At 50.0% G+C, this 11,936-nt stretch overlaps 4 protein-coding genes across 4 annotated transcripts; 3 read left to right on the forward strand and 1 right to left on the reverse strand.

Moving 5' to 3' along the window:
- Window positions 1-3,293: 3,293 nt before the first annotated feature.
- Window positions 3,294-4,198, forward strand: N7446_005285 (glycoside hydrolase family 131 protein; the record flags this gene model as incomplete). Its single annotated transcript, XM_058514033.1, has 4 exons — window positions 3,294-3,402; window positions 3,462-3,763; window positions 3,789-3,908; window positions 3,932-4,198. The coding sequence occupies 4 exons, from the start codon at window positions 3,294-3,296 to the stop codon at window positions 4,196-4,198; spliced, it is 798 nt and encodes a 265-aa protein (XP_058375362.1).
- A 226-nt stretch (window positions 4,199-4,424) lies between these two features.
- On the reverse strand, window positions 4,425-5,225 carry N7446_005286 (SDR family oxidoreductase; the record flags this gene model as incomplete). Its single annotated transcript, XM_058514034.1, has 1 exon — window positions 4,425-5,225. One exon carries the CDS (start codon window positions 5,223-5,225, stop codon window positions 4,425-4,427), a length of 801 nt encoding a protein of 266 aa, XP_058375363.1.
- Window positions 5,226-5,705: 480 nt separating this feature from the next.
- Window positions 5,706-7,922, forward strand: N7446_005287 (uncharacterized protein). Its single transcript, XM_058514035.1, has 5 exons — window positions 5,706-6,120; window positions 6,174-6,290; window positions 6,338-6,391; window positions 6,440-6,901; window positions 6,955-7,922. Exons 1-5 carry the CDS (start codon window positions 5,993-5,995, stop codon window positions 7,883-7,885), a joined length of 1,692 nt encoding a protein of 563 aa, XP_058375364.1. The 5' UTR covers window positions 5,706-5,992; the 3' UTR covers window positions 7,886-7,922.
- Window positions 7,923-9,780: 1,858 nt separating this feature from the next.
- Window positions 9,781-11,102, forward strand: N7446_005288 (intradiol ring-cleavage dioxygenase; the record flags this gene model as incomplete). The annotated part of the gene is made up of 3 exons (XM_058514036.1): window positions 9,781-10,053; window positions 10,107-10,431; window positions 10,487-11,102. The coding sequence occupies exons 1-3, from the start codon at window positions 9,798-9,800 to the stop codon at window positions 11,100-11,102; spliced, it is 1,197 nt and encodes a 398-aa protein (XP_058375365.1). The 5' UTR covers window positions 9,781-9,797.
- Between the last annotated feature and the right edge of the window lie 834 nt (window positions 11,103-11,936).

Raw genomic sequence — 11,936 nt, forward strand, 5'->3', positions numbered from 1 at the left:
TAATCAAGAGTAATCAGGGATTAGATGGGTTCCATCACTGATATCCATCAAATTGGAAGATCTAGAAGGAAACCCTGTCAATAGGCTATACTCTCATCCGGCTTAGTGGTTCCAGTCCGGCACTTCCACGTGAAGACTGCATTTCCGAATGCCGGCACTTCCGACATAGGGTGATTCGAGATCACCAAGTGGAACTGCAAGCCTTGTTTTTTGATCTTGATATTTACAGTAAAAGAAGTGATTATCAACCAGAGGACGTGAAATGGTTGGCTATCACGGGGTTCGATTTGCTGACTCAAGGCTTGGCATGCAGACCACACTCGAATATCAATTTGTTGGCTTAACTTATATTCCTATGTAACTGTGACGAACTTATGGAGAAGTGAGTTACATCAAAGATGATAAACGACAAATATGCATGACACGCGGTTCATGTTATCGTGGCCCGAGGCACAACTGGACTCGCTGGGCTCCATCGGCCGGGTCCGATGTGGAGCAGACCTGTACGCGAGAGAGGTTTCGCTCTGCACTTGCTTGACCAATCCGCTGAGTTGATGCATCTACATGCCGTACCCCGGAATCTAAAAGGGGATTACCGGGGGAGAACTAAGCTTCCTGGGGTAGCAGGGCAGCACGAAACCCCCAACACAGCGTGCCGCAAGCGAGAAATCCGGGGAAACCAAGACTTTTAGCTAATATTATCTGCCGTGGTGACTCTCGAGCACTACATTCTCCACATTTCCCACGGCTTGCCCAGTCCTCGCCAATGGGAGTTGTGATTCTCGGACCCGGGTGCTCTTTGGCCCACACACAACTGGGGCTCTCCAGACTCACGATCGTCCGGCAGACGGCGATGGCCGTTCAAACCTCACTGCGTGTATATATGAACTTGCCTCCAGCCTCATACTGTTTTTGGCGGGGCAATTGGTGTGGCATGATCTCCAAGCTCTAGATCTATCTTCATACATACTTTACTCTTAAGGATATACCATGGCGCCGTATCTTGGCCTTCGAGGGAATGCCCTCCTCCGCGCTGCGGTCATGCTGGTCGTGTGCCCTACCTTTACTTGCTATGGATACAACATGAGTGTGGCCGGTGGCCTATTAACGCTCGATGCTTTCAATTTTCAATTCCCAAGAATGGACACAATTCACACCGAGGGAACTCTTCAACAACAAAATTCCCAGATTCAAGGTCGGTGCATGGTAATACCATATGGATGTTCTTCGCTAATCTATACGCTCTAACAGGCACTGTTATTGCCCTCTACACCGTCGGAGGTATCTTCGGTGCCCTATCATGCGTCTATCTCGGTGATCTCTGGGGCCGACGCAAGGTCATCTTCATCACCAACTTTGTCACTATCATCGGGGCCATTCTCATGGCAACATCCTTCCAATTTGCCCAATTCATCGTCGCGAGGCTGGTTCTCGGTTTAGGCATTGGTGGTTATGTGGCGACAGTACCGGTCTGGCAATCCGAGATCTCACCTTCACACAAGCGAGGATCCAACGTTGTAACAGATGGAATCTTTGTCGGACTCGGTGTGACCCTTGCCTTGTGGATTGACTTGGGTTTCTTCTTCGTTAAGGATAACTCCGTCTCTTGGCGGTTCCCTCTCGCTTTCCAGATCGTCATGTCGGTCACTGCAATGATCTTCATAACCATGCTTCCCGAATCGCCTCGCTGGTTGATCAAAACCGGCAAGGTTGAAGAAGGACGCAAGGTTCTCGCCGCTCTGCTCGATGCTGATGAACACTCCGATACTATCAACAACAACATCCGTGATATCGAGGCTTCCCTCGCATACTGCGGATCCGGATCATGGACCGATATGTTCAAGAACGGCGAACAGCGCCTCTTCCACCGTGCCTACCTAGCCGCCACCGGTCAGATGTTCCAGCAAATGTGTGGTGTCAACCTGATCACCTATTACGCAACTACCATCTTCGAACAATACCTCGGAATGGACGCCGTGAGGGCCCGTGTCCTCGCCGCTGCAATGGGTCTGATGCAGCCCTTCGGCGGCTACCTTGCCTACTACACAATCGACCGTCTCGGCCGCCGGCCATTAATGCTCTGGAGTGCGGGAGCCATGGCAATCTGCATGGCCGGTCTAGCAGGTACAACCTCCGACGTCGCAGCCGACAACACAGGCGCCCTGGCCATGGCGGTTGTCTTCCTATACTGCTTCCAGTTTATCTTCACAGTCGGCTACTCCGGTCTGACGTTCCTCTACGCCGCGGAAATGGCACCTCTCCAGGTCCGTGCCGCTGTCAGCGCCGTTTCCACGGCCACCGTTTGGGCATTCAACTTCCTGCTGGCTCAGGTGACTCCCGTCGGTTTCTCCACTATCGGAAGCAGATACTACATCGTCTTCGCTGTTGTCAATGCAGCCATCGTGCCTAGCGTTTACTTCTTCTTCCCCGAGACCAAGGGTCGCACCCTGGAGGAAATTGATGAGATCTTCGCGCAGTCCAAGAATATTTTCGACCCGCCGCGTGTGGCTCGTGCTATGCAGAAACGGACTGTGCATGTCGGCGAGTCGAATTCTGATGCTGAGAATACTGGCTCCAATGATGATGTCCTCAAGGAGGAAGTCAAGGCGTGAGAGAACTCAACTGACCTTGAACTGTCCGGTCCTACACAAGATGGATGGGTATACATTGGATCAGAATGTCGTGATGAATTTAGCTATACCGGGACTTGTAAATATGACCAAATTCCCGACCGTGTCATAGGACCGGTTATTTTTCTTGAGTTGCCAAATTGACATCTATTTACTTTGGCTTCAGCCTTTCTATTGTAATGTCTTGATATCTTCCCTTTTTGTAGAGTATGTAAATTAAATGGCATGTCGGTCCGAAGGTGCGACCGGCGTCTACTTGGCATTGTTTCAGCCTATGCTGCAGAGTTTCATCTGGCCCAAGTAGTCTAAGACCCGTGCCTTATTTGGGGCAACAATCGTCGATCCTGGACAGGGGCTTTAATTGTGGACACTGTAGTACATGTACGTGAAGTTTATAACTTAGCAGTGAAGCAGATATAGCAAAACCTGAACCCTCCCCGCGCCTCGACACGGAGCAACGTCCAAGTATAGTAATGCACAGAGTATTATTGCACAGGGTCATGTCTATATCAAACACCTGACATGTCTCCGGTTTCATGATGTCCGTTTCATATCCGGCAACTCCCATAGTAGTGGTACTATAAGACATACGAGATTAGTCCAACACCGTGTACAAGAATCGAACTATCACATTATAATTTCAAACTCGAACGATTAAACGAAATGAAGTCATTTGCATGGTTAATCTCCCTGCCCATGGTGGCAGAGGCTGGTGAAGTCCTATGGAGCGGACTATTCGACGCCTCTGCAACCGTTGCCGACTTCGACAAATGTAAGTTGGCACCGCATTACTGTACTATTAGCATGATCACATATGCTGACCGATGAAAGGGTCCTGGTCAAACCAAGTCGGCGCTTGGCAGTGGTATATCCACGGCACCGCATCCACAGACAAGTACCTAGGACTCTCACCAGATCACAAGAACCCAGCCGATACCAGTGAAGCACAAGGTATCCGAATCACAATCGACGGCACATCCTTCTGGAATGGCCAGACAATGGAACGATCCGAGCTCATCCCTCAGACGAAAGCCGATCTGGGAAGTGGACATTTGTTCTACCATTTCTCCTTGAAGACGAATGAGACGAATGCACCGAATCCGAAGTTCGAGCACCAAATTGCTTTCTTCGAGGTTTGTAACTACCCAGTCCTAGTAGGACCTGAGACACGAGACATGGACTAACACGTATCCCCAGAGCCACTTCACCGAGCTGAAATACGGCCTCATGAGCGGCGATTCCGCCAGCTCAGACAATACCCTGCGCTGGTGTGTGGGGGTACTTCACACTGGACGACGCAGCTCGAAGCAGGGAACTGGTATAACTTCGCCTATGACATCGACTTCGATGCGCAGACGGTCGGGCTCTGGGCGTCGAATGGGTCTAGCCCCCTGACGCAGGTCGTTTCGGGTGTTAGTACCTCGGCCTCGACTAACTCGGCGGATTGGCATATCGGCGAGTTGCGGCTTGACAATGGGGGTTCGGACTCGGCTGCGGAGGACTGGTTCTGGTCCGGTATCTTCGTGGAGAAAGCTCCGATTACGGCGGAGGTTGCGGGACCGAAGTAAACATGCAAACACAGACAAACAGATGTGCAAACAAGAACATGGAAGCAAACACGAACAAACATATAGGAATGGACAAACAAAACAAAATGCCAAAACAGGTTGAAAGTATGAAGTCATACAATAGGTTAACTTGGAAATGAAGTGAAGAAAAGTGGAACGTGGAGGTAAAGTGGATGTATCCCATTAAATCATAAGCTAAATCAAAGTCGTTTTATCGTACATTCGTTTACCGGCAGCAGTAACCACCGTCAATGAGCAAATCATTGCCAGTCATGTAGGTGCTGGCATCGCTGACCAGATAGACATAAGCACCCTTCAGCTCCTTAGCGTCACCATTGCGGCCCATGGGGATCATAGACATCCAAAGGTCCTGAATATCCTTAGCAACAAAGTCGGACAGACCAGTGTCGATGTAACCAGGAGAAATGCTGTTCACACGAGCAAAGTCGCGCCATTCGTTGGCGAGCGACCGGGCCATGTGAATACAGCCAGCCTTGGCGACGTTGTAGGAGGTCTGTTCCTGGGGGAAGTTGGCGATGTGGCCGGACATCGAGGAAGTAATGACGAAGCTGCCGGTGCCACGCTGCTTGAAGTGTGCGCCGACCGCCTTGGCGCAGTGGAAGGTGCCGTTCAGATCGGTCTGAATGACTTCTTCCCAGTTCTGGATTGAGCCGTCGAGGACGCCGGCGTCAGCGGTCTTGCCGGCGTTGGCGATGAAGGCGTCGATCTTGCCGAAGTCCTTGATCACTTGCTTGACAAAGTTGTCCACGCTGTCCCAGGAGCCGACGTCGCACTTGTAGGCCTTGACCTTGACTCCGTACTCTTCGGCGAGCTCCCTGGCGTTCTTCTCACCACCCTCGGGACGGGAGGAGTATGTGATGGCGAGGTCAGCGCCCATCTCGGCGCAGCCGCGGGCGGCTTCGATACCCATGCCGCGGGCTCCGGAGGCGCCAGTGACGACGACCACCTTGCCCTTGAGGCTCAAAAGGTCGAGAAGGCGGTTGGCCTTGGGGATGGGGATAGGCATAATAGCGGTTTGGGGTTGGAAAGGTTTGATAGAGAAGAGGTATAGAGAACAGAGGATTGAGAGATTGAAGCTACAGATCTAACTTTCCCTGGTTCATAGCTGGGTTAAATACGTCGATGCGTCCAATGACTTCATGGTCTGGCTATCTCTTAGCGCTGACATCAGACGCTATTCTGGGCAGGGGTCTGCGCCTGGCTCAATCAGGTTGTCTCTAACTTGGTCCCGAGCATCCAGTAAGAATCCAATGGCTTCAAGTTTCGACGGTGGAGACGGATGAGGGTGGGACTGTGACATCATGACTTGCGACTGCTGTCAAGCCTTCCATTCAATTCTTCAATTCCCTTTAAGTTCACCGAAACTGATATCATATGAGCTTCAAGCTTCAATTCATTGCAATTCTGGAATGTTCCCGGTAATATACTTGGGAAAGCTGTTGCTCGGTCAGGAACACCAGAAGGGGGACAGTCGGGCTTTACCCCACTTCCAGGTAAGTAAGTGCCAAGGCCGAGTATACTTCGACCAACACACGACTGCTCATGCATCTCGCCTACGGGGATTTTCCCAATTGAGACATGTCAGACCATGGTAGTCTATCGGGATCTAGTGGAAGCCCGCGGGGAGATCTGGAGAGAGGGTTGAATGACGAAAACGACAATGGAATGGAAGTCGTTGACTCAGCGATGTATAATGAACAAAATGGGTTACTCAGCCGCTTTGAGGGCTTCCAGAAATACAATTTGCAGTGACTTCTCTATTATTTTCTCGTCATGGAAAGTGAAACGAGGGGAATTCCCTCAACTCAGCCCGGGCTAGACGGCCTAGGCCCACCCGTACAGCGATCATCTACAGCAAGTACCTTGCATCATAACAATTTTGACGACTCCTTTCTATCAAGGTGGGAGCTTTGACTTCTTTAGGGTGCACGTACCTCTGCTAACATCCTACTAGAGTCCGATCCTTTTTCCATAAAGATTCTCACATCGGTTATGTGGGCCGTCACCCTCTACGCGGAAGCCAGGATATCGAGATCCATACCTGGAGTGGTCCAGACGATCCAGATAACCCGTAAGGCTAGAAGAACCAAGCCAAACAGAAATAACTAACAATCCCAGATTCAATTGGAGCAAGACCTACAAATGGGTTCTCACCTTGACAGTCTGTTTCATGTCAGTCCCACCACCCATCCGACTGAAACAAAGCTAACAATTGCACAGTTCCATCTTGACCGGTCTTCCTGCAGGATCGTACGGTGCTGGAAACAATTACATGGCCGAACGCTTCCACGTTCAGAATGAGCCCTTTCCCAATCTAGCATGGGCGACAACGTCTTGGAATATGGGTGCTGCATTCTGGCCTCTGATCTTCGTACCATTGACTGAGTCGTCGGGTCGTATGCCGGGTTATTTTGTTGCATACTTCATTCTCGTTGTGTCTCTTTTCCCCTCGGCTTTCGCGCAGAACTTTGCTACACTGGTCGTTACTAGATTCTTTGGTGGCGGCGCTTCTTCAGTGTCGATTAATATTGTCGGTGGAAGTATCAGTGATGTTTGGTATGGTAATAAAGCTCGAAGCTTGCCTATGTCGCTTTTTGGATTCACGAGTGTGGTTGGTATTGCTTTAGGGCCGTTCATTGGTTCTGCTATTCAAGAGATACATAAGAACGACCCGTGGAGATGGTAAGACCTTATACCCTCAGATACTCTATCTGAACTCTACTGATCATAAACAGGATCTTTTATATTCAGATCATCTATAACGCAGCGTTGATCCCAGTCTTCTGGTTGATTCTCCGAGAGACTCGCGCAGACGTGATCTTGAAGAAACGTGCCAAAAAGCTGCGCAAAGAGACGGGTCGGGCTATTTACGCCAAAGCTGATCTAGACAGTACAAGTGTCTGGAAGCTCCTCCAAATATCATTCGAGCGTCCGACACGAATGCTCATCACCGAGCCTGTCGTGACTTTCTTCACGTTGTGGGTTAGTTTCGCATGGGGAATTCTCTTCCTCTTCTTCTCCAGTGTCGCGCAAACCTTTAGTGCAAATTATGGCTGGAGCACATTCCAAACCGGTCTCGTTCAGCTGGCTATCTCGGGAGGCGCTGTGATTGGCACAGTATTCAACCCGATTCAAGACTGGATTTATCTCAATTCTGCAGGTAGGAATCGTGAACGTCCTGGGAGGCCGATTCCTGAAGCGCGGTTGTATACCTCTATTCCTGGCAGTCTTTTATTTGCCGCTGGGCTGTTCTGGTATGGTTGGGCTAGCACTGGGAATGGGTCTATCCATTGGATTGTGCCGACGCTTGGAATTGGTTGTACTGGTGTCGGGATCTACTCTATTTACATGGCTGTGATCAATTATCTGACTGATGCTTATGAGAAGTACGCGGCTTCGGCTTTGTCGGCTGCTTCGCTGGGTCGTAATAGCTTCGGTGCATTCCTGCCTCTCGCATCGTTCCAGCTGTTTGATACATTGGGCTATGGTTGGGCTGGCTCTTTGCTCGGGTTTGTTGGTATTGCTCTCTCAGTCGTCCCTGTGGTACTAGTGATCAAGGGTCCGGCTATTCGTCGAAGCAGCCCGTTCATGCGCGAGGCTATGTTCGAACCGGACGACGACGAGTGGGAGAGGGATAAGCAGTCGGAGAAGACAGATGTGCGATGAGTTACTGTTTATCATGTTTGTCTCTCTTTTGCAAATGCTAGAACAGTGATCATTCAGTCAATCTACTGACGAGCATGTAGAGTACATATTATTGGAGGTGATTGGTGGTGTATTTTCTACCCATGGCGTTTCGGAAAAGCAGCAGCATAATTATAGATAAGATATGATATTCAAAGTAACCTGCATATACACCTTTCCCCTCTCCTTCACGATTATTGGAGGCTCGGATCGATCCTTCGCTCTAGATGTCACTTCTCAAATTGGCGTCCTGGATGGGTCTCGCAGTACTTCCTTCTATTCCATCTGGAGTTTAGAAATAGTGTCAGACGCAGGCTGGGCATAATACCGCTAAGTCGTCCCTCCAAAGGGCGAGAGTGGGAAGAGCACACAAACTCATATGTAGAATGAAAAGAGTGCAGCGCATTATTATCAGTTAATTTGAATGGAATTGTTTAACGATAATTGTTGAGATGGGGGGCGCAGGTCAACCGGAGATATATATAATTTTACAAGAGCTGAAAAGTGGAACAAGTACCTGAGTTATATATTCTACGCAATGAGGTATTGTCATGGAGACACAGACGCCCTATTGGATTGAACGACCCTAGAGTCCATGAAAAACTCGTCGGTCCGGTGGGAGGGCAGTGTGAAGGGACAGGCTGGAATGCTCGGACAGTATATGAATCAACCTAATACCGTGCCAACCAGATCTCAAAGCTAGTCTTTATCATCATTCATCTTGTTTTATTATGTCTACCAGGTCATATTGGGGCAATCTGACTGTTTTGCAGTCGGCTTGTACTACATGTACATGTCGCATCGAGGATTTGACTAGGTGCAGGGCCCAACAATAACAAGCAAATCCTTGTGCTTGATCCCTGAAACACCAAGAAGCATTAAAGAGCAACTGGCATAAAGGTAGCATGAGTGCTATGGATGTATAAGATTCGAGGATTCGAATGTGCATGTCAACGTGAGGCCAGTAATGCCAATGCATGTCGAAGAAGGAATCCAAAAATGTACCAAAGATCCTCAATTTCTAAGCTAAAGCAAGCAAATAAGACCATGTTATCAGTCCTCCAATAAAATATAATTCATTTGTGATTTGGTTAAATTTGGGCACTGCACTGCCGCCCCTAACTCGAAACATGAAGAGATCAAGTGGATATCGGCGACCAACCATTTTTAGATTGACGCCCGAAGAGGATTGAGTCCTCTGGTCTCGTACCTGCAGCAAGCATAGGCAGACATATCTCAAATGGTGATGATGCATGTCTATGGCTCTTCCCGTCACAACGCAACGCGCAACGCAATTGTCACCTTTCAACCACGTAACGCAACAAACTACAATCAATTAGCAATCTTGGAAGTCTGCAATACAAATGTCATCATAATCGATGCCTCGGAGCAATTTCCCCGCTTAATAAGCCCCCAAACAGGCCAAACAACTTGGAGAAGTCCACGAATGCTCGTGGCGGAGGTGGCCATGCTCCGCTGAATCAGCCACGCGTCGCAATCCCCAGGCAAAAGTCGAGACATCAGACGTCGACCTTCAAAGGCCGCCCTAAATGACATTCTTTCGAATCAAACAACGATGATTCGTCCTGCCCCGGCGATCCCTGCTTGAATCGATTAACCTCGTGGGGCAAAAACACCCAACTCCCGACTTTTTCTAGGGGTTGACGCGGCGCCAAGCTGCTTCTATCCCCGATACGCCCAGAATCACTGCCAGTCAAGTCTAAGGCATTGGACATGCAGAAAGCCGGTGCTTTCACGATGCTGTTAATCTGCCGAATGGACACGCGTCAGGAGACGAGGATGGCAAGGAGAGAAGGGTATAAATCCAGACTCTCGCTGTGCTGGATATGAAGAACTATCAACACAACACATCTTGGATAATCGCCTCTCAATCATGGTCCAGCTTTGCAAATTCCTCACCGTGGCTGCTGCATGCTTGGCAGCTCCCGCCATCGCTCACCCAGGCGAGAAGCATGATCCTCACCACGTGAAGCGTGAGGTCCACGCTCGCGATGCCATGGCTGCCCATGCCAAGCGCTCTCTCGGTGCTTGCGAGAGCACCCTGCACGCCCGCGAATTGAACAAGCGGAGCATTGCCCGTCGCTCGCGCACCGTCCAGAACCTGCGCAAGAAGCGCGGCATCACTGCCAGTAAGCATACCTTTGATTCCCTTTGCTTCAGGATGCATGCTTACCCGTTGCAGCTCCTCAGAAGTGGCGCCGTAACCTTGCTGCTCTGGAGAAGTGGGAGGCTATTGACCATAACCGCACTGGCATTTTGGATTATAGCCCCGCGACTCCTGAGTCTATGGTCTTTGCTGCTAATACTAGCTGCATTCTGTCTCCTACCGTCACTGACGGCCCGTACTATGTCTGGGGCGAGGTTGTGCGCCAGAATGTCAAGGAGGACTTGTACTCCGATGGTGTCGATGTTTTCCTTGAGGTGCAATACATTGATATCAACACCTGCAGACCGGTGCAGGGTGCGCTGGTTGACATCTGGCAAGCCAATGCCACCGGTGTATACAGGTACGCATCATTCCCATCCCTGCCTTACAAGAAACCCGTCTAACGAATATATCAGTGGAATCTCGGAGTCAGGCAACTACGCCGCAGATGGCTGGGACTCGACCTACCTACGCGGCATCCAACAAACAGACCGCGACGGCGTAGCCACCTTCGAAAGCATCTTCCCAGGCCACTATGAAGGCCGAGCAACCCACACCCACCTCCTCACCCACCTGAACGCAACCCTTCTCCCAAACAAGACTCTCGAAGTCGGCACCGGCAGCGTCGCCCACATCGGCCAGCTCTTCTGGAACGAGGTCCTCCGCTCCGCCGTCGAGGATACTTACCCCTACAACACCAACACGCAAAGCATCACCACCAACGCTGAGGACATGTGGAGTATTGAACAGGCAGATAGTGCTTATGATCCCTTCCCGGAGTATATCTACCTCGGTGATGATCTGAATGATGGGTTGTTTGCTTGGATTCAGATTGGTATTAACGCTACTGATGATTATACGGATAATTCGTACTACTCCATCGCTGCATACCACGATGCTGATGGTGGCCATCAGAATTCTGATAGTTCGTTCGGTGGAGGCAGTGGTGGTGGTGGTGGTGGTGCTCCCAGTGGTTCTATGTCCATGTCCATGGGTGGCTCGCCTACTGCTTCACCTAGCGCTTCTGCTTGAGCTTGAGACAAAATAGGAAGTCTCCTCGATTGTTCTAGGGTTCCCGGGTGAGTTGGGGTTGCTCCCGCGGGGATTTGACCCGTTCCGGATGACCCGGTTTCATCAGTGGTGTACTGTACATACGAGAAATAGTGTGAAGATATTCTCTATTGGCTCTAGTTTATTTTAACTTCCAGTCTGAACTCTCCTGCTTCATAGCATACATGATCTGCATTGAAGTGCAATAACCCGTTCCAACATAAGTGAGTGGCGGCTACATCGATATAGTCAGAGGAATAGACGCGCACGGTTCGATGGGATCAGATCTATGGTTCCCAGCGACACTAGGCCCAAAGGGGAAGGTAGGCGAATGAGATGATATAATTAGCGGATGGTTCTCCGAGGTTAAGACTGTTAGGCAGTTTGGCGCGAATTAAAATTTGGCAGAATTAAGTTTGCAAATGTATTTGGAGCTATACCCGTGCAGAAACCCAAAAAAAAAGAGAGAGTAAGCGACAAGTTTCGACTCCACCAAACCAGATCCGCCGACAAAGCCCGGAGCTTACAGCCTAGCCAATCACCGATCGGCGTCGCTTAGACTTTTCCATGGTTCGGGTGGCTGCGCCTATCCCGTGCGCTTGAAGCTCGAAAGGAGAGGAGAATACATGTACTGTAAGACACTGAAGGCGAAACAGGAGATGTCAGTGTTTCCTGTGTATGACGCTCATCTTATCCATATGTACTAGACCGAAACATAGGCATATGCAGACTCCTGGACTAGGGGACTAGACCAGACCGGCTACAATACGATACGGCGCAAAAAGTGGCGATCCCATCGAATAGACTCGACCGTAT

The sequence above is a fragment of the Penicillium canescens genome, assembly GCF_028828765.1.
Source record: "Penicillium canescens strain IBT 15451 chromosome Unknown utg000003l_segment0_segment0, whole genome shotgun sequence".
NCBI classification, from domain to species: Eukaryota; Fungi; Ascomycota; class Eurotiomycetes; order Eurotiales; family Aspergillaceae; genus Penicillium; species Penicillium canescens.